At 39.8% G+C, this 19,463-nt stretch overlaps 1 protein-coding gene across 9 annotated transcripts in view; it reads left to right on the top strand.

Annotated features, from left to right (window-relative positions):
* The window catches only part of LOC112260616 (suppression of tumorigenicity 18 protein), a 64,213-nt gene that overhangs the window by 41,383 nt on the left and 3,367 nt on the right, over nt 1–19,463 (top strand). For 4 of the 9 annotated variants that reach the window (XM_024435870.2, XM_024435876.1, XM_024435874.2 and 1 more), the window contains 16 exons: nt 4,367–5,188; nt 6,188–6,322; nt 8,930–9,020; nt 9,112–9,204; nt 9,991–10,277; nt 10,698–10,903; nt 12,674–12,922; nt 13,691–13,803; nt 14,471–14,533; nt 14,704–14,772; nt 15,108–15,170; nt 15,444–15,524; nt 18,017–18,241; nt 18,354–18,442; nt 18,641–18,744; nt 18,825–18,971. In XM_024435870.2, the coding sequence (XP_024291638.1) occupies nt 4,367–5,188; nt 6,188–6,322; nt 8,930–9,020; nt 9,112–9,204; nt 9,991–10,277; nt 10,698–10,903; nt 12,674–12,922; nt 13,691–13,803; nt 14,471–14,533; nt 14,704–14,772; nt 15,108–15,170; nt 15,444–15,524; nt 18,017–18,241; nt 18,354–18,442; nt 18,641–18,744; nt 18,825–18,971 (2,837 nt within the window). Of the gene's footprint in view, nt 1–4,366; nt 5,189–6,187; nt 6,323–8,929; nt 9,021–9,111; nt 9,205–9,990; nt 10,278–10,697; nt 10,904–12,673; nt 12,923–13,690; nt 13,804–14,470; nt 14,534–14,703; nt 14,773–15,107; nt 15,171–15,443; nt 15,525–18,016; nt 18,242–18,353; nt 18,443–18,640; nt 18,745–18,824; nt 18,972–19,463 lie in introns of those variants that run through there. The other 5 variants (XM_042328841.1, XM_024435873.2, XM_024435872.2 and 2 more) reach the window with 5 other exon arrangements.

The raw sequence follows: 19,463 nt of genomic DNA, 5'->3' as shown, positions 1-19,463 counted from the left end.
AAGTGGATAGAAAAAGCAATAAGAATGTAACAGCGGGATACTGTTCATATCTGCATTTTAAAACAAGAGGGAAAAATAAGCCGCTAATTTGGTCGAGCCGCACTGCGTTCAACTCCAGCCAAGCTCCAACCACACTGCAGAGCGCCTGTAATGGCTATTCTGGAGTACAAACTGTTCACCTGTTCCAATACACAAACCACAGGAGGGATCCATGTTTTTCTCTCCCATGCGGTCTCTTTTCCACTGGACTTCTCACTGTGTGTGTACAGTTGAAGTCGGAAGTTTACATACACTTAGGTTGGAGTCATTAAAACTCGTTTTTCAACCACTCCACAAATGTATTTTTAACAAACTATAGTTTTTGCAGGTCGGTTATGACATCTACTTTGTGCATGACACAAGTAATTTTTCCAACAATTGTCTACATACATATTATTTCATTTATAATTCACTGTATCACAATTCCAGTGGGTCAGAAGTTTACATACACTAAGTTGACTGTGCCTTTAAACAGTCTTTAAAAAGACATGATATCAGAAAATGATGTCATGGCTTTAGAAGCTTCTGATAGGCTAATTTACATAATTTGAGTCAATTGGAGGTGTACCTGTGGATGTATTTCAAGGCCTACCTTCAAACTCAGTGCCTCTTTACTTGACATCATGGGAAAATCAAAATAAATCAGCCAAGACCTCAGAAAACAAATTGTAGACCTCCACAAGTCTGGTTCATCATTGGGAGCAATTTCCAAACGCCTGAAGGTACCACGTTCATCTGTACAAACAATAGTACGCAAGTATAAACACCAATGGACCACACAGCCGACATTCTGCTCAGGAAAGAGATGCGTTCTGTCTCCTAGAGATGAACGTGCTTTGGTGCGAAAAGTGCAAATCCTTCAAAGGACAAAAGTACAAAAGTATCTATATCCACAGTAAAACGAGTCTTATATCGACATAACCTGAAAGGCTGCTCAGCAAGGAAGGAGCCACTGCTCCAAAACCACCATAAAAAAGCCAGACTACGGTTTGCAACTGCACATGGGGACAAAGATCATACTTTCTGGAGAAATGTCCTCTGGTCCGATGAAAGAAAAATATAACTGTTTGGCCATAACCATTGTTATGTTTGGAGGAAAAAGAAGGAGGCTTGCAAGCTGAAGAACACCATCCCAACCGTGAAGCATGGGGGTGGCAGCATCATGTTGTGGGGGTGCTTTGCTGCAGGAGGGACTGGTGCACTTTACAAAATAGACGGCATCATGAGGTAGGAAAATGATGTGGATATATTGAAGCAACATCTCAAGACATCAGTCAGGAAGTTAAAGCTTGGTCGCAAATGGGTCTTCCAAATGGACAATGGCCCCAAGAATACTTCCAGAGTTGTGGAGAAGGACAACAAAGTCAAGGTATTGGAGTTGCCATCACAAAGCCCTGACCTCAATCCTATTGAAAATTTGTGGGCAAAACTGAAAAAGCGTGTGCCAGCAAGGAGGGCTACAAACCAGACTCAGTTACACCAGCTCTGTCAGGAGGAATGGGCCAAAATTCACCTACCTAACTTATTGTGGGAACCTTGGGGAAGGCTTGGGAACCAAGTTCAACAATTTAAAGGCAATGCTACCAAATACTAATTGAGTGTATGTAAACTTCTGACCCACTGGGAATGTGATGAAAGAAATAAAAGCTGAAATAGAAAGATTTATCTCCTATTATTCTGACATTTCACATTCTTAAAATAAAGTGGTGATCCTAACTGAACTAAGACAGGGAATATCTACTAGGATTAAATGTCTGGAATTATGAAAAATTGTGTTTAAATGTATTTGGCTAAGGTGTATGTAAACTTCTGACTTCAACTGTATGTGTGTGTCATCCATATGTACAAAAATAAGTTATTTTCTGTCTGCTCTGCTAATTGTAACTAAACATAACTGACTTTTAATCTTTGTTGAACAGGCTGATATTCATATTCCTTTGTTTAGAATGAAATGTCTCTAGGAACAAAAATAATATCAGCCACGTCATTGCATGTCTCAAAAAAATCCAGCTTCATATTTTGCATCAAAAAAGGAGTTTAACCATGTCTATTTCATTCACCTACTTCCTCTGTTGCTGGTCTGTCTTCACCTGCCTTGTATTGTGGTAGTGAATATACATCACATCCCTACATTTACACAATCCAAAATCATATGCTTCAAAACCATATTCCCATATACTACCCACCATTGCGACCTGTACGCTCTCGTTGGCTGGCCCTCGCTTCATACTCGTCACCAAACCCACTGGCTCCATGTCATCTACAAGACCCTGCTAGGTAAAGTCCCCCCTTATCTCAGCTCGCTGGTCACCATAGCATCTCCCACCTGTAGCACACGCTCCAGCAGGTATATCTCTCTAGTCACCCCCAAAACCAATTCTTTCTTTGGCCGCCTCTCCTTCCAGTTCTCTGCTGCCAATGACTGGAACGAACTACAAAAATCTCTGAAACTGGAAACACTTATCTCCCTCACTAGCTTTAAGCACCAACTGTCAGAGCAGCTCACAGATTACTGCACCTGTACATAGCCCACCTATAATTTAGCCCAAACAACTACCTCTTTCCCAACTGTATTTAATTTTAATTAATTTATTTATTTTGCTCCTTTGCACCCCATTATTTTTATTTCTACTTTGCACATTCTTCCATTGCAAAACTACCTTTCCAGTGTTTTTCTTGCTATACTGTATTTATTTCGCCACCATGGCCTTTTTTGCCTTTACCTCCCTTCTCACCTCATTTGCTCACATTGTATATAGACTTGTTTATACTGTATTATTGACTGTATGTTTGTTTTACTCCATGTGTAACTCTGTGTCGTTGTATCTGTCGAACTGCTTTGCTTTATCTTGGCCAGGTCGCAATTGTAAATGAGAACTTGTTCTCAACTTGCCTACCTGGTTAAATAAAGGTAAATAAATAAATAATAAATAAAACAGGTTTGCCAGATAAGTCAGAGCGATACACTTCCTGCATTTAGCAGCTTTTATTTTGGGGGATTAAGTTGTATACTATGGCCTGCTAATGACTAGTAGTATCGGTTTGGTAATGCCTTTATCATCCTCAGTGGAATCCACTTACTAGATTATATAGCCTACATAATTGCATCCTAAATTATCTCCAGATCTATCAACCTATTGGACCCCCCCTCTTACTTTTAATTTGCTCTGTGACGTACCTGTACAGCCTACTTATGATTTATAGAGTAAAAAGTCTTATGGCCTCACTAAAGAGCTTTAGCACTGAAAATAAGTTTCAATGATTTGGGGGATCAAAAGATATTTTAGTGAATCAATCCAGATGATAGCGCTCCATTGTTAATCATTGACCATGACTTAATATTAATATAATCAGGGGTGTCACTATATTAAGAGTCATTTAACATACATTTTGGAGATATAAGAGCCTAGCTTTTCTGTTTGTTTCACTTAAACTGAACAATTCTTGAAACCAGAAATTCAAATGTCATGTCAAATATATTTGACCATTACACGCAGTCCTGGGATATAGTTAACATTTTGATATGTCCATAAAAATGTCCACTGATAAAAAGCGGAAAAGCTTTATTTGAAAAGCTTTTAGTAAAGAATCAATGTAAAAATCAATTCTCAGGTGCACTCAGTATAATGACCTATTGAAAAAAGATTCATAAAAAGAAAGAAAGAATCAAGGGAAATCAGGATTTTTGTAAAAAATGTAATACTGAAATGTTTTCCTCTTTCTTGGTTCTTGTGCTTACATATGAATATGGGTTCTTAAATGAGTTGTGTGTGATTGACAAGTTAATATCTTTAAAATCACAAAGCCCTGCTTGACGTACACCTCAACTACCTAAAACTGATGTTCAGTGCCACAACCCATGTAAATCTCTGTCATTATCTGGTCCGTCTAAATCCACATCAAGTTGTTGTATTCTGATTAGAGATTTCAAAGAAGAGGAAGACAATCTTGATCCTCATCTTTAGGTTTCATGTTCAACTAGCCAAAACAAATGTCTCGTGTATTATCTCTGATGTACTTGAGGAATTGCCAGGAAATCTTGCAGTTGCTGTCCTGTCCATACTATTACTATTTTCATTACATATTGTATTTGCCAATCCTCTTAACAGTCATTTCAAATAACAAGACATGCGTTTTCTAGATAGGAAAAAGTGTCTCTACAAAACATTATGACTAAGCTGAAGTGAGGACATACAAGATTGTTACTCTCTCTGCCTAACCAAATGTTCTCTGAAAAGCATGGCCTTAATATGAACAATTGACTCAAGCTTGAAAAAAACATCACACCATAGTTTTTGTTCTCATTTGCTTTTACTTTGTTTCTAAGATGGATACTCAGAAACACTTAACGAGCCCAAGAGAAATGGCTGCCAGGACGCAATAACAAAACTCCATGATTCCTTTGGATGGTCTGAAGTGGTGACTGACTTTCCCCATCAGGAGGCTGCAGCCTCGGAAACTCTGGAGGACGAAGAAGTGGCAGAACGAAACCAAGAAGAAGAGGAAGAAGACCAAAGTCAGGACAGGATGAGTATGACTTGCAGATCGTCGCCACGTAAAAGCCCATACAGAGACAGCTGGGAAGCCGAGTGGGAGCCTCTGTCCCTGTCTCATTCTGCAAGGGTGAATGGCTCCAATGGCTCTATCAGCAGCCCCTCCAAAGCCACCACCGGAGAAAGATACCTATTGGGGAGAAACGACTACCTACACATGAGAGACCATGATCCTGACTCGGTCCTTAGTGGGTACAACATGGGCAGAGCAGGTCCCTTCCAGACAGGGACCCTGCGGCTCTACCGATCAACCCCCAGTGAGGAGGACAGTGAGGGGGAGCCAGAGGTGGAGAGGCCTCCTCGGCTGGAGGCCTGGGCCCTGGGCCTGCAGGAGATGGAGAGACCCCTGAGCCTGGAGATGGACAGAGGAGACAGAGACAGAGGAGAAAGAGACAGAGGAGACAGAGACTGGGACAGAGGGAGGGTGAACCTGAGTCTCCTGGAACAGGCCATGGCATTGCAGTCAGAGCAGAGGCAGGTCCTCCACAATGCCTACAGGGAGATGGATAGGTTCCTACTGGAGCAGATGACCAATGAGAGGAGGCACCAACGGCTACTGGATGTGGACACCAGGGTGGGCTATCATGGATGCAAAGGTACAAATACTTCATTTGAAAATATCTTATTTCTTTGTCAATTCTAGATGTTTTATTTTATAACAGCTTTTTATCATCGTAATGACAGTGAGGACCCTTTTAAGTCCATCCTTTGTTTTTGAATGTGTACTATTAAGGCCACTTGAGAACAATACAACTACATACAGTGAATATTGCACTTATTCTAATGAAGAGTAGTGGGCATAAAATAAGTATGCAGCAGACATGATTATGCATGTTTATCTAGTATGAATTAGACCACTTGTGATTTCAATGATGAGATGCTTCGAAACGTCAAAATAATAAAGAATCATATTCAGCGGGGAAAATCCTCTTAAGTACGAAACATTTTGGCAACAATTGAAGTAATAAATAACCAGACTAAAATAAAAAAAATAACAAAATCTTCTGATGGAATTGCTACTTCCCAGAATATTGGATTTTGATAGGAATCAACTGGATATTTAACCATGACCATAAGTCTTAAATCCGCCCAAAGTACCCCTCATGTTTTCCACTGATTCTTCAAATGACTGCAGCCTAATGTGTAATCCCACATGTAATCTTTCGATGGATGGGCATTAAGAAGTCAATGCCCTGTGTTGAACTGGAAGCCTTAACTAAAAGGACAGATTAATATAGAAGCATTTTGCGAAAAGTGTCTGGCTCTTTGCATGATACTGTACTTTAATCTATTTGTTTCTATGTACATACAGATTCATTCTAGCATTTCTCAGAATCTCACTTAAAATAGTTTCGAGGAACATTCATGCAAGCAACTCTTTACAAGTTTAATGAAAAATCAAACTCAAGTTCATTAGAATTTTACCAAAAGCTATTACCTTTGTTGCACTCTTTGCTTGTGTGGCTAGTGAAGGTTACAAAGCATGTTAAGAATGATACTGCAACACTCTTGAAGGTGTCATAAGATTGTTATGGAATGTATATGTGATTGTCTATGTATTAATCTAAGCGCTCCTGTTATTTTCCTCCTCCCAGACTCTCCACGACCAGATAAGAAGGATATAAGGTGTCCTACCCCTGGTTGTGACGGCACTGGCCATGTCACGGGTCTGTACCCCCACCACAGGAGTCTGTCTGGCTGTCCCCACAAAGTCAGAGTCCCCCCAGAGAGTAAGTCACTCAGACATACATGTATGTACATCAGGTATTCTTGAAAGTCAGGACAATACCAATGTATCTTCACTTACATCTACATGTACATACAGGTGTAGGATCTTAATTTGATCACTATTTTATTGCTGAGAGCTTTCCTGCACAGCTGTAAATGGAGATGAGCTTCGTGATGTACATACATTATAGATGAACAGAATTGTACTTTCCCTGTAGCCTACTTTAGGCCAGCTAATGCCCTAACCACCGATCAAGCAACATTATGGACTAAATGTTCACATCATGTTGCTGCAGGATTATTTTTCTCTGACAATATAGGTGAAATTAAGATCCTACATATGTATAGAATAGCAAGTGATGCTTTTTTACTGATGTTTAAATAAAACCTTCAAAGTTATCAAGTGGTTCCAGAAACTGATTGAGGGGCATTCATTCTACATTTATAGAATAATGAAGTGAGACTTGTTGTCACCTACAGTTTTCTTGTAATTTCTGAATATTGTAAAGGTTTTTTATTGGCTGTGGTTTAGTCATTTCAATGTAACATAACAAGCATCCAACATTAAACAGTAATGTTACAAAAGGAACAGAAAAAGTAATTAACTTTTTTCAATATGAAAGCATGTGCTCTTACACCAGAAGCAATGTTTGCAAATCAAAGTGGTTGCTAATGCCGTATTCAAAAATAAATAGACAACTCCTGCAAACTAATTGGAAAATATGTACAGAAGAGAAAAGTTCCCAAGGACACAGAGTAGAACTCCAACTCTAGCTAGGTTTCCATCCAATTGGCCACAGATTTTCATGTGAATATTTAAACATCTGCATGAAATCATATGAGCTTTTCCCCACCAGAGTTTCCATCAACTGGTGGATAAAAGGCTGTGCATGATGACGTAGTGCTTTTTGTTCTATTTTTATTGCTACTAAGGTATTTATATTATGCGACCAACACACAGTGCACTGACAATGGGAACAGTGTTAGTTAGATATGCTTGTGTCCATAATTGTATGACTTTTCTAAGGATCTGTGCTCTTGGTTTTTCTCTGATGTCAGTACAAAGAACGTGTGAATAGAATTGATGTTTCTATAAATGAACAAGCAGACTGTATGCCTTTAGTTTACCTTGATCACTCTGGATACATTATTATTTTCCAGTATTATCATTTTGTGCTCTGTTATTGTGTTAACTCTTGATCCCCCCATGAACTCGGTCACCACTGACGCAGTATATTCGTCACCACTGACGCAGTATATTCGTCACCACTGACGCAGTATATTCGTCACCACTGACGCAGTATATTCTTCACTACTGACGCAGTTTATTCGTCACCACTGACGCAGTTTATTCATCACCACTGACGCAGTATATTTGTCACCACTGACGCAGTATATTAGTCACCACTGACGCAGTTTATTCGTCACCACTGATGCAATATATTAGTCACCACTGATGCAGTTTATTCGTCACCACTGACGCAGTATATTCGTAACCACTGACGCAGTATATTCCTCACCACCGACGCGGTATATTCCTCACCACTGACGCAGTATATTCGTCACCACTGACGCAGTATATTCGTCACCACTGACGCAGTATATTAGTCACCACTGACGCAGTATATTCCTTACCACTGACGCAGTATATTCGTCACCACTGCCGCAGTATATTCGTCACCACTGACGCAGTATATTAGTCACCACTGACGCAGTATATTAGTCACCACTGACGCAGTATATTAGTCACCACTGACGCAGTATATTCCACCGCTGACGCAGTATATTCGTCACCACTGACGCAGTATATTAGTCACCACTGACGCAGTATATTCGGCACCACTGACACAGTATATTCGTCACCACTGACGCAGTATATTCGTCACCACTGACGCAGTATATTAGTCACCACTGACGCAGTATATTAGTCACCACTGACGCAGTATATTAGTCACCACTGACGCAGTATATTCATCACCACTGACGCAGTATATTCGTCACCACTGACGCAGTATATTCGTCACCACTGACACAGTATATTAGTCACCACTGACGCAGTATATTCGTCACCACTGATGCAGTATATTAGTCACCACTGACGCAGTATATTCGTCACCGCTGACGCAGTATATTAGTCACCACTGACGCAGTATATTAGTCACCACTGACGCAGTATATTCGTCACCACTGACGCAGTCACCACTGACGCAGTATATTCGTCACCACTGACGCAGTATATTCGTCACCACTGACGCAGTATATTAGTCACCACTGACACACCACTGACGCAGTATATTAGTCACCACTGACGCAGTATATTCATCACCACTGACGCAGTATATTCGTCACCACTGACACAGTATATTAGTCACCACTGACGCAGTATATTCGTCACCACTGACGCAGTATATTAGTCACCACTGATGCAGTATATTCGTCACCACTGACGCAGTATATTCGTCACCACTGACGCAGTATATTCGTCACCACTGATGCAGAATATTCGTCACCACTGATGCAGAATATTCGTCACCACTGATTGTATAGTAAATCTCTCCTTCTACTGAGCCTACTGTTTCACCTACTGTCCCTCTCCTGTCTGTCTCCAGTCCTGGCCATGCATGAAAACGTCCTCAAGTGTCCTACTCCCGGGTGCACAGGAAGGGGCCATGTAAACAGCAACCGTAGCACCCACCGGAGGTACATCCTGCAGGACTAACCCATTAAACATGACATACTGTACATAGACAGGTTCAATGGGTTTGATCTCCTCCTACTCCTCCCCCCCCAGTCTCTCAGGCTGCCCCATTGCTGCTGCAGTGAAAGTCTCCAAACCTCAAGAGGAGAGCCCCAAATGCAGACAAGCACCTGAACGATTGTCCAGGTAAAATCACGAGGGGAGAATGTATGTTATAATATGTATTATAGCTGTAATTTTGCAATATTGTCATTTTGACTGTTGACAATTATCAACGTGTATGTGCGCATACATTATGATGACAGTAAACCATTGAGACATCGAAAGCTATACTTTGAAACTAATTGATTGAAGTTCGGAGAGAGCATAGTCCCTTTGATACAAAACAAAGTGTGTCAATTGCAATATCATATAAAATCAGGAGGTATGTTGGTTAACATTTACAGTATCGTATCCAGTTTATTTATGCAGTGTATTGTAAAAGGAATTACAATATACAGCCTATCAAAACTTCACAGACACGGTTTCTCACTATCACTTGTTCTTAAGCAATGGTTTAAGGTCCCATGAGATTCTCCCTATTAGGGACACAGAGCATCACAACTCTTTGTTCCCTGTAGAAAAATCACAGGCAGACTGCCAACCCATACAAAATGAATTAGTTGGGTAACATGCCTGTGTGTGCGTCTACAATACAGATCAGATCCCACATCCAGGAGGAGGACATTGATATTATTCAAACAACACTGTGTCCATTACTTCACAGCCACCTCATATGGATATTATTCACACTATAATGTAGATTACTTCCAAAATCATCACCACCTCTTCCACAGCCCATGCATAATGTGCATTCATGTGTCAATATCATATCCTATGCATTTTATTTGACACTGTAGCCACTTTCCTGCCCACTTGTGTGCATGTGTCAATTTCCTGGATCCTTACATGCGTTTTATTTGACACATACAGTAGCCACTTTCCTCATCAAATCCAACAACACCTCGTCTTCTTGGATTCTTCTCCAACCAGGCCTCTCGGCCCCCTCATGAAGAAGTTGGAGTTGAATCAGTACAACTACAGGTTCGCCCATCACCATCCTGTCACCGCCGCCTTGCAAGCCAACCTCACCAAGGACATGGACAAGTACAGCAAGATCCGCTTTGATTACGCCAGCTTTGATGCACAGGTCTTCGGCAAGCAACCTCTGATGGCACCCAACCAGGACCAAGAAATCTCTTCTTCACACTTCCCTGACTGTGAGTTTCGCACATTTGATTTGATTCAAAGGGGGGCGGAGGGAGATTGGCTGTACCATAACAGCGTGTCAAGCCACATTAAAGGGATTTAATGTGCAAGCGTTGCTCATCTTCTGCCACAAATTTGCAGCTCAGTAGGACACTATGTAAATACATGATCAGACAACAACCCAACTAAGAGTATGCAACACACTTACAAGGTTCCTGTAAACAAGATATTCATGCTTGTTTAATATATATATATTTTTTATCAACACAGACCTTTTCTATTCAAGCACAGACTGATCCCACTGCAACCACAGTGTAAAAATGAACGTGCTGATGACATGTACCATACTGTATGTTATAATGTAGGGGGTATAATCACGTATTCCCACATTTTTGTGAAAGTTTCTGTATCTGAGTTCTGTTATCCAACAGCTCTAAAGTACACTGGCTTTCTGGGCGCCCCCGGCAACCGCCTGCCCACGCCAGGCCCTGAACGCCACAGCCCACCCAGCCATTACAAACCTGGAGGTGAGGGGCTCCAAGCCACCACTGCCACCACTGCCATCCTCAACCTCTCCACCCGCTACCGAAGCAACATGGAGTCCATCTCGGGTCGGCCCCTGGCGTCCTCCACAAAGGTAGTCAAATTAGACCAATTATTTCATGTGGTCATTTTAAAGCAACTCTGATTTGTTTATAAAAAGGGTGAAACATCAAAAGGACAGTTTTTGGCAAAGGAAACGTTGTCTCTGGTGGCGGTGAAACAAGAGGTCCCCCTCCGTAAAGCATTAATGTACACAAAATAACATTTGTGTAATCACATCATAAGAAGAAATGACAATTACAGTAAGAGTCTGTAGTTCCTGTAAAACATGTGGTCATGCATTTACTTTCTACTTTCATGGTAATAGACAAAGGGAGAGAGGGGGGAAAAAGAATAACTGTATGAAAGTGTGTCTTGCATGCTGCAGATGGCGTAAGATATTTAGCTTAGTAATATATTATCCAGGATAAGCTCTGCCTCTATCAGATGGCCTATACAACAGCTGAAGAACTCATTAGCTGAAATATTTTATTCTCACAAAATCAAAATCTCCCCGATTTTATTAAATGTGCACCAGTTTAGTTTACAATTTGACCCCTTTGTGCACATCCTATATAATCTCTAGTGGGAAAACCCCCACTGCCCTGTCCAATAGGCAGAAAACTGTGATCCTCTCAACTGAACTGAAATATGGCCTTCCTATGCATTAAGTTTAACTGCATGACAATGAATGTCTCAAAACCCAAACAAGGCCTCTCTACAGTATGTAATTAATGTCAGAATAATGATAGATAGATGATTCAAGGTTTCCAACACCTACACAGTACAGGACCCAGCTTGGTGAGCTGATAATGTGGCCTTGTACCAGGTACCAACCCACTGAATGAATAAAACAGTGTTAACAAGTTAATCATCTGTCCTCTTTTGCAGAAGACTTATGTAGCATACTCCGTATGGGGCCATGCAACTCCGATGTGTCTGTACCTCTGTAGGCTACCAGTAATGCAAAGGCAAGAAAAGCATCACAACTCAATGTTGAATGCTCATCTATCTCTCCTGCGATTGAGATGTTACCGCACACGTCTACACACGTCACCATCACACGCATTAAAATGGATAGCCACACATGCAATGACCATGAAAATTATACCCATTCATTCATTTGAAAGGCTGTCTTATGTAGAAAATTAAAATTAAAAAAAATAATTGAACATAGGTATAATGGGACATATGCCAGATGTAGGCCACATTTCAGCATTTAATGAGGTAAAACTTCTAATACTATAAAACCTAATAAGCCACAAGTGCACATAGCGTTTGACTTAGCACAGAATGAGTAACACATCTGTCAATGAGAGAACTTATGCTACATTAAGCTTTTCATTTTTGTTTTAATGGTGATGACCTAAAACCAGCACCCACAGCTGCCATCTTGGTATTGTGTCCTAGAAAACAGACCGATGACACAGCTGTCACTGACAAACTATACACCAAGGAGCGATTTATTATTTTGTTCAACAGAATTAATGCTGGCTTAACACCATACTTTACCCTGGTGTTAGATAATCACGACATGTCTTATTTTCATGTAAATGTATATTTGAGAGGCAATTGAAGTTATTTCTCACAGGAATTATACACGTTGTTATTTTTAGAAAGGTATACCGTTAAAGTATTGCGTTAGGTTAAAAGGGCTTATCATAGTGGTGTATTCATTTCAGTACAGTAACTCTCATTTCTCATTCCAATACAGACTGACATCAGTCTCTCCTTTTTTGTGAACTGTTGACTATTTAATAAAAGTGACTTCATTGTAACCTTATGACTATAACTGAGTTTACCTTGTGAATTTATTCTCCTTTAGGACATGCCCATAGAAGTGGATGAGAACGGCACTCTGGACCTGAGTATGAAGAAGGGTCGGGAGGTGAAAGCCCCACCCCAGGTGCCTTTGGGAGACGCTACCCAGTCCCCTCCTGAGTCCACTCTGTCCAAGCAGGCCAGAAGTGTGCACATCAGCCCTGCCTTCTACCAGGCCCTGTGCGAGAGAGACACCTGGGACACCCCTCTCAACTTCAGCAAAGCACAGCAACAAATAATGCACGACAGAGAGGTAAAAAATAACAACTTTGCTGTTCCTCCTTTTAAATACACAGGAAATACTGTATAAGGTACCTATGAAACAGAAGAAGAAAGCTTGTTTTGTTAAATTTGTTGAAGAAGAGAAAATATAGCTAATTGATAAACATGAACATTAACATACCAACAGGTCCCTGATCTATAAGGGTGATATGGGCATACAATATAATATATAATGATAGATAATTGTGAACACAGTGTATGTTCCTAATAAATCTCATGTTAAAGAGCATGTACTTCACAGCTGGTATTCCTGGTTGTTGTTGACATTTGTCCTGTAAATAATTCACTGACGACAACATCTGGTGCTGAACACAGAATCTTTGAGAAAGTAAATCAAAATGTTTTACATTACATATCCATATAAATACCGTCCGTGTGGATTATCCGACTTTAAATGGATGTATGGTTTACTGTAAGTATTCTTAAGCGTAATCACTCAGACTTACCCCCCAACTCCTAGGCTTGTGTTTTAAGAGTTTTTTTAAGTGGGGTGTTTTCATTGATAATTCACTTTTAGATCATGTTCAAGACTTAAGACTGACACAAGAAGTAATGGGGTTAAGGAGATTTTTAAGGACACTATTATTATTTTTAAGGATACTATTATTAAGACTGCATCAGTAATGGCACCCTATTCCCTATGTAATGCACTACTTTTAACCAGGGCCCATAGGGTTCTGTTAAAAAGTAGTTCACTATATAGTGCGAAGGGTCCATTTCAAACATACCTATGTCTCAGCAGGAAGATTTTGATGACGCTTCTCTGGAGGACCAGGGCTACTCTGGAGACGCAAGCATGTTCAGCCCCAAGACCGATATGCTCTTAAGAGACTCTAAGAAAGAGCTGATGAGGTATATCACGTTTAATGTTGGGTCTGCTCATTCTGGAGGTCCAGGGAAGGGACAAATTGACATCTTGCTGCTTCTTTGCTCAGTCATCTATGTATCATGTGTATTTCCCTCTAAAAAGGTCAGCTGACAGATGGTCAGTATTAATAACAAAAGTGTAATTCCCAAACCAGACCTGTTTAAATAGGGCACTATAATTGTGGTGAATGAATACACGCCCAGTGAAATGCGCTGGACACAATCTTTCCTGTTATTAGCTCTTATATTGTTACCTATTATATATTACATGTTGTTGTGACTGGTATGTCTGCAGGTTCATGTGAAGAATGTATCTTGTTAAAAGTGAGTTTTTACATGTCCGTATGTCCTCAAAATGAGCTTACCACTCTTGACTTTGTAGTTAGACTGCATGTTCTATGGAATTAGTATCCACTCTATGGTAAGGTATGATTGAGTAGTTTACAGAAAACCATTAGATCTGCCAAGGGATTTACGAACAACTTTTGCCACACCAAATAAACATTGAAAATAAACATCGAAATGACTAAATTTCCTGCTGTACTAACTTCCGCTTCCACTAATGCAATTCAACGTCATGTTAAAAAGGTTAATACACTGTATCAGAAGTCCATGTATTGTAGAGTCTAACTAAGTGTTGTGTTCTCTGCAGCTGTCCTACCCCTGGCTGTGACGGTAGTGGCCATGTTACAGGAAATTATGCATCACATCGAAGGTAATTAGACACTTAACACCAGCTAGTAAATACTGTACGGCCTGGTTCAGAGGAACTATGTTGACTGTTTCATATTGATCGGTATTATATGCTGCTGAAAATGAAAGGGATTTTTTTTTTTTTTTTCAAATAGCATTGTGATAACTCTGGTGTGGATCCTCTGTCTGTAGTGTATCTGGGTGTCCCCTGGCTGACAAGACTCTCAAATCACTGATGGCAGCCAACTCTCAGGAACTAAAGTACGTGTTGTCCTGTCAGTCATCATCTTACCACTGTTTATAGACATGTCATTCACCTGTGTGGGTTCACTGATTCAACTTTGTGCTGTTTCATTTTTTTGCATTATACATTCCACCTGGTCTCATGTCGTTTTAGTCATACATTGACTATATTGAATATGGACTTTTCTCCAATTCATGTGATCAGGCTGCATACATATACATTATGCGATGTACTGGGTATCTACTGACCTCATACGTTTATTTTTTTAAATTCATGCATTTAAATATGATATCATTGTCCCAGACAACGTGGCACTGAGCTTTGCCTGTTCTGTCGGTCTCTCCGCCTGCAGGTGCCCAACACCTAGTTGTGATGGATCTGGACATGTGACAGGGAATTATTCTTCACACAGAAGGTAGTCTAGACTGGATCACACAAATTACTGAGTAGATGAATAGGGATGTGTTTGAATCTCATTGTCTAGGTATTTATTTTTGATTTAGTTTATACATTTTAGATAATTAATAAACTGCGATTTAACTGATTGATTCTTGTTGTTGCTTAATGTTGTTTCCAATGACAGGCTATGTGAGAACATCATCTTATCACTGATGAAAGAGTTTGCTTTATTTTAGCCCTAAAGTAGTGTTCATTATTGTTAAACCATATTGTCTCTAAACATTTGTAGTTTGTCAGGATGTCCACGTGCCAGAAAGGGAGGCTTGAAGCTTACACCAAACAGAGATGAAAAAGACGACCAAGAAATAAAGTAAGATATGATTTCTGTTTCATATTGGTTGTTTTAGTTTTTACATTTTCTTGTTAACTATTCTAGTGCTGGCATGCATGCCTATGTGAATGAAAGTACTTGTATCGTGTTGTAAAGAGGTCATTATTCCAGAAAGATAAAAAGGAAATAGCTTTAGTAAATTATGAACAGGAAAACTATCTTTCAAGGATTAACAACGTTAACATGTTTCAAACGTTGTAATATGTTTTGTTGTCTTAATAGAACATCTGGCTTATCATGCTCTTGTGTGCATTGTGTTCTTGTATTGTTTATTTAAGGTCCACCATACTATGGGATGTGATCAAAGCTTAATTATTCAAGATGCAGTTGTCTCTGTAAAAAGCAGTATGTAAAGTACTTAAGTAAAAATATTAAAGTACTACCTAAGTAGTTTTTTGGGGTATCTGTACTTTACTATTTATATTTTTGACTACTTTAACTTTTACCTGACGAAATAAAATAATGTACTTTTTACTCGATACATTTTCTCCGACAACCAAAAGTACCCGTTACATTTTGAATGTTTAGCAAGACAGGAAAACTATCAAATTCAAGCACTTGTCAAGAGAACACGTGGGTATCCCTACTGCCTCTGGACTGGCGGACTCAATAAACACATGCATCTTTTGTAAATAATGTTGGAGTGTACCCCTGGCTATCCACATCTTAAAAACAAGAAAATGGTGCCGTCTGCTTTGCTTAATATAAGGATATTAAATTATTTATACTTTTACTTTTTATACTTAAGTATATTTTAGCAATTACATGTACTTTTGAGACTTAAGTATATTTAAAACCAAATACTTTTAGACTTTTACTCAAGTAGTATTTTAATGTCTGACTTTCACTTTTACTTGAGTAACTTTCTATTAAGGTATCTATACTTTTACTCATGTATGACATTTGGTACTTTTTCCACCACTGGTAAAAAAGTATTATTGGGGGGGAAATGATGTACTTGATTACTGCTTAAATCCAAGCTCAGATGTATGAGACCTTGTTTACATCTACATCTGGACAGATTTACCCTTCTTTTGAGATACTAATGCAGGGCCAAAACATTAGGAGTTAGACTGGAATATATCTCATGCACAAGAGGGTGGGTGAGAGAACCTACATGTAGTGCATCTGTAAGGCTATTAGATTATTGTAAATTGTTGGCCATATGGCATTATTCCATTGTCCCGATGCCTTATACTCTTAGAAAAAAGGGTTCCAAAAGGGTTCTTCAGCTGTCCCCAAAGGATAAACCTTTGTGGTTCCAGGTGTAATTTTGGGTTCCATGTTGAACCATCTGTGGAATAGGTTCTACATGAAACTCAAAAGGGTTCTTCTTGGAACCAAAGGGGCTCTTCCTGGAACGAAAAAGGGTTCTTCAAAGGGTCCTCCTATGGGGACAGCCAAAGAACCCTTTTAGGTTCCAGATAGCATTTTTCCCTAGGAGTCTACATACACCTGTAGTGTATGGATGAATGTAAGTAATGTGGTTGGGGTTGTTTTGTCCTCTAAGTGCTACTGGTGCTCTACTGAACAACAGAGTGCAACAATCTTTGTTACAGTAGCACTCTGTTCTGTTTGTACACTACTTCTATGTACCATCTCAGCCTGCCTTTCACCTTTACCAATAAGGGAAGGGGTCGGAAACCCTACATGACAATTATGTGTAATTCATGTCACTCCATTACTGACCTGGGAAATGTAATTACCCTTATAACTCTTAATAATATTCAACAAGATGTTTTGTTTATGTAGGTTCAATCTGAATGTGTAAATTATTCTAAAGTTTTTGTGGATTAACAACTTGGTTGCTACGATTATTTGAGCCTGTTGTCAGTTTTGTTGACTACATTTTTAATCAGCATTTTACTGGATTAATCAACATAATGGTTTGACAAATCTTCCGGTCTAGTTCGTGAGGGATGTTTATGAACTGTGAAAATTATTTGTTTGAGTATATATGCATTTATTATGTGTGGTTTAAGAGGTTAAGGAAAGTCGTCTCAACTCAGTTCGACAGCATTTTGATCTACTTACATTTCCATTGTACCGAAACTGTGAACAGCGATATGTTGACATATCTCAGATCATACGGTATTTACTACCTCTGTCATATCAAATGGTTTCAACTGCAAAACTATTCTGAGGAAAAAACAGCTTACTGGTGACAATCTTTCTCCTCTGCCTCATCTGAATGAGAATAGGCATCTCTCACAGGGGCACTCAGAACATTGTCAACAGTCTGTGTTACAACATGACTCCCTCCACTACAGTAGCAGTACAAGGGGAGGACACCAGGTAGTAATAAACCTGACTCCTGGGGTGTATTCAGTAATGTTAAACGTTCTGAATGTTGCTGAAATAGAATGAATAGACCTGATATAAGCATATCTGTTCTATACGATACATTACAAAACGTTCAGATAGAAATGTATCACCCTCCTTAACGAACCCCTTGTTTGTCTCCCTGCTAGGTGTCCAGTGATGGGTTGTGATGGCCAGGGCCACACATCAGGGAAGTACACATCTCACCGCAGTGCAGGGAGCTGCCCCCTTGCTGCCAAGAGGCATAAAGAGTCATCCATCAATGGCCTCCCCTTCCCCTGGAATAAGGCCTGCAAACAGGAACTGCCCCACTGTCCCCTGCCCGGTTGCAATGGCCTTGGACACGCCAATAACGTGTTTGTCACCCATAGAAGGTTAGCCTGCATTCACTCCATTCATTGTGTCCCATACAATACTAATGAAACAAGTTTATTTTGAAGTTTGTAAGTGAAGTTTCTCATTATTTTTCATTTTATTTGTAAATAGTTTGTCTGGATGCCCTCTTAATGCTCAGAGTATTAAGAAGAAGATGACAGGAGAGGAGATGATGACTATTAAACTTCAAGCCAGCAGTGGTAAGGCATTAATATATGGTTTACAAACATGTTCTATTTGTGCTGGTGGACTGTACATGTATGCTTTGGCAGGATAATGTATGTTATGGAAATTTCATCTCAGTACCATCAAAGTATGTTTAGTCCCCCTGCTAGTTGATTCACTGAAGCAGCAGGTTTAGCTTGATTTTCATGCGAGTATTTCCTATTTTCAAACAGGAGTCGACAACAACAATGACGTGCAACACTTGGATCATGAAATCAAAGAACTGAATGAATCCAACCTGAAAATAGAAGCTGACATGATGCAACTGCAGACCCAAGTAACTATCCACAACTGTGATATGTTTTTTAAAGGATTCATGCCCGGTTCAGGTTGACAACTTTCCCTCTCCCCTGAAAGCAGATTTCATCGATGGAATGTAACCTGAAGACAATTGAGGAGGAGAACAAGATGATTGAACAGCACAACGACAGCCTTCTGAAGGAGTTAGGTCACCTCAGCCAAGCTCTCATCAACAGTCTCACAGATATCCAACTGCCTCAAATGGTACAGTGGGCCTCATACGAACCTCCTCACTTGCACATGCAGCTTTTATCAAATAAATACAAAATACTGAGCTATATTGTATGCTAATAAAATTATTTTATTTAACAGGTAATAATTTATTTTCTCAGAAAGATAGGGGTCAAAATTATTGGCACTCCTGTTTTCAATACCTTTTAATGCCTCGCCGTGCGAGGATAATGGCACTGAGCCTTTTTCTAAAATGTTTTGAGATTGGAGAACAGATTTGGAGAGAGTTTAGACCATTCATCCACATCTTTCCAGATCCTTGATATAATTCGCCTGCTCTTATAGACTGCCCTCAAATTCAAACCACAGGTTTTTAATGGGGTTCAAGTCCGGACACTGAGATGGCCATTTTAAAATGTTGATTTTGTGGTCAAGTAACAATTTCTTTGTGGATTTTGACGTGTGCTTGTAGTTATTGTCTTGCTGGAAGATCCACTTGCAGCCAAGATTCAGCCTCCTGGCAGA

The sequence above is a fragment of the Oncorhynchus tshawytscha genome, linkage group LG10 (assembly GCF_018296145.1).
Source record: "Oncorhynchus tshawytscha isolate Ot180627B linkage group LG10, Otsh_v2.0, whole genome shotgun sequence".
Lineage (NCBI taxonomy): Eukaryota > Metazoa > Chordata > Actinopteri > Salmoniformes > Salmonidae > Oncorhynchus > Oncorhynchus tshawytscha.
The sequence above is the reverse complement of the archived record's forward strand: the minus strand, read 5'-3'. Positions and strand labels throughout refer to the sequence as shown.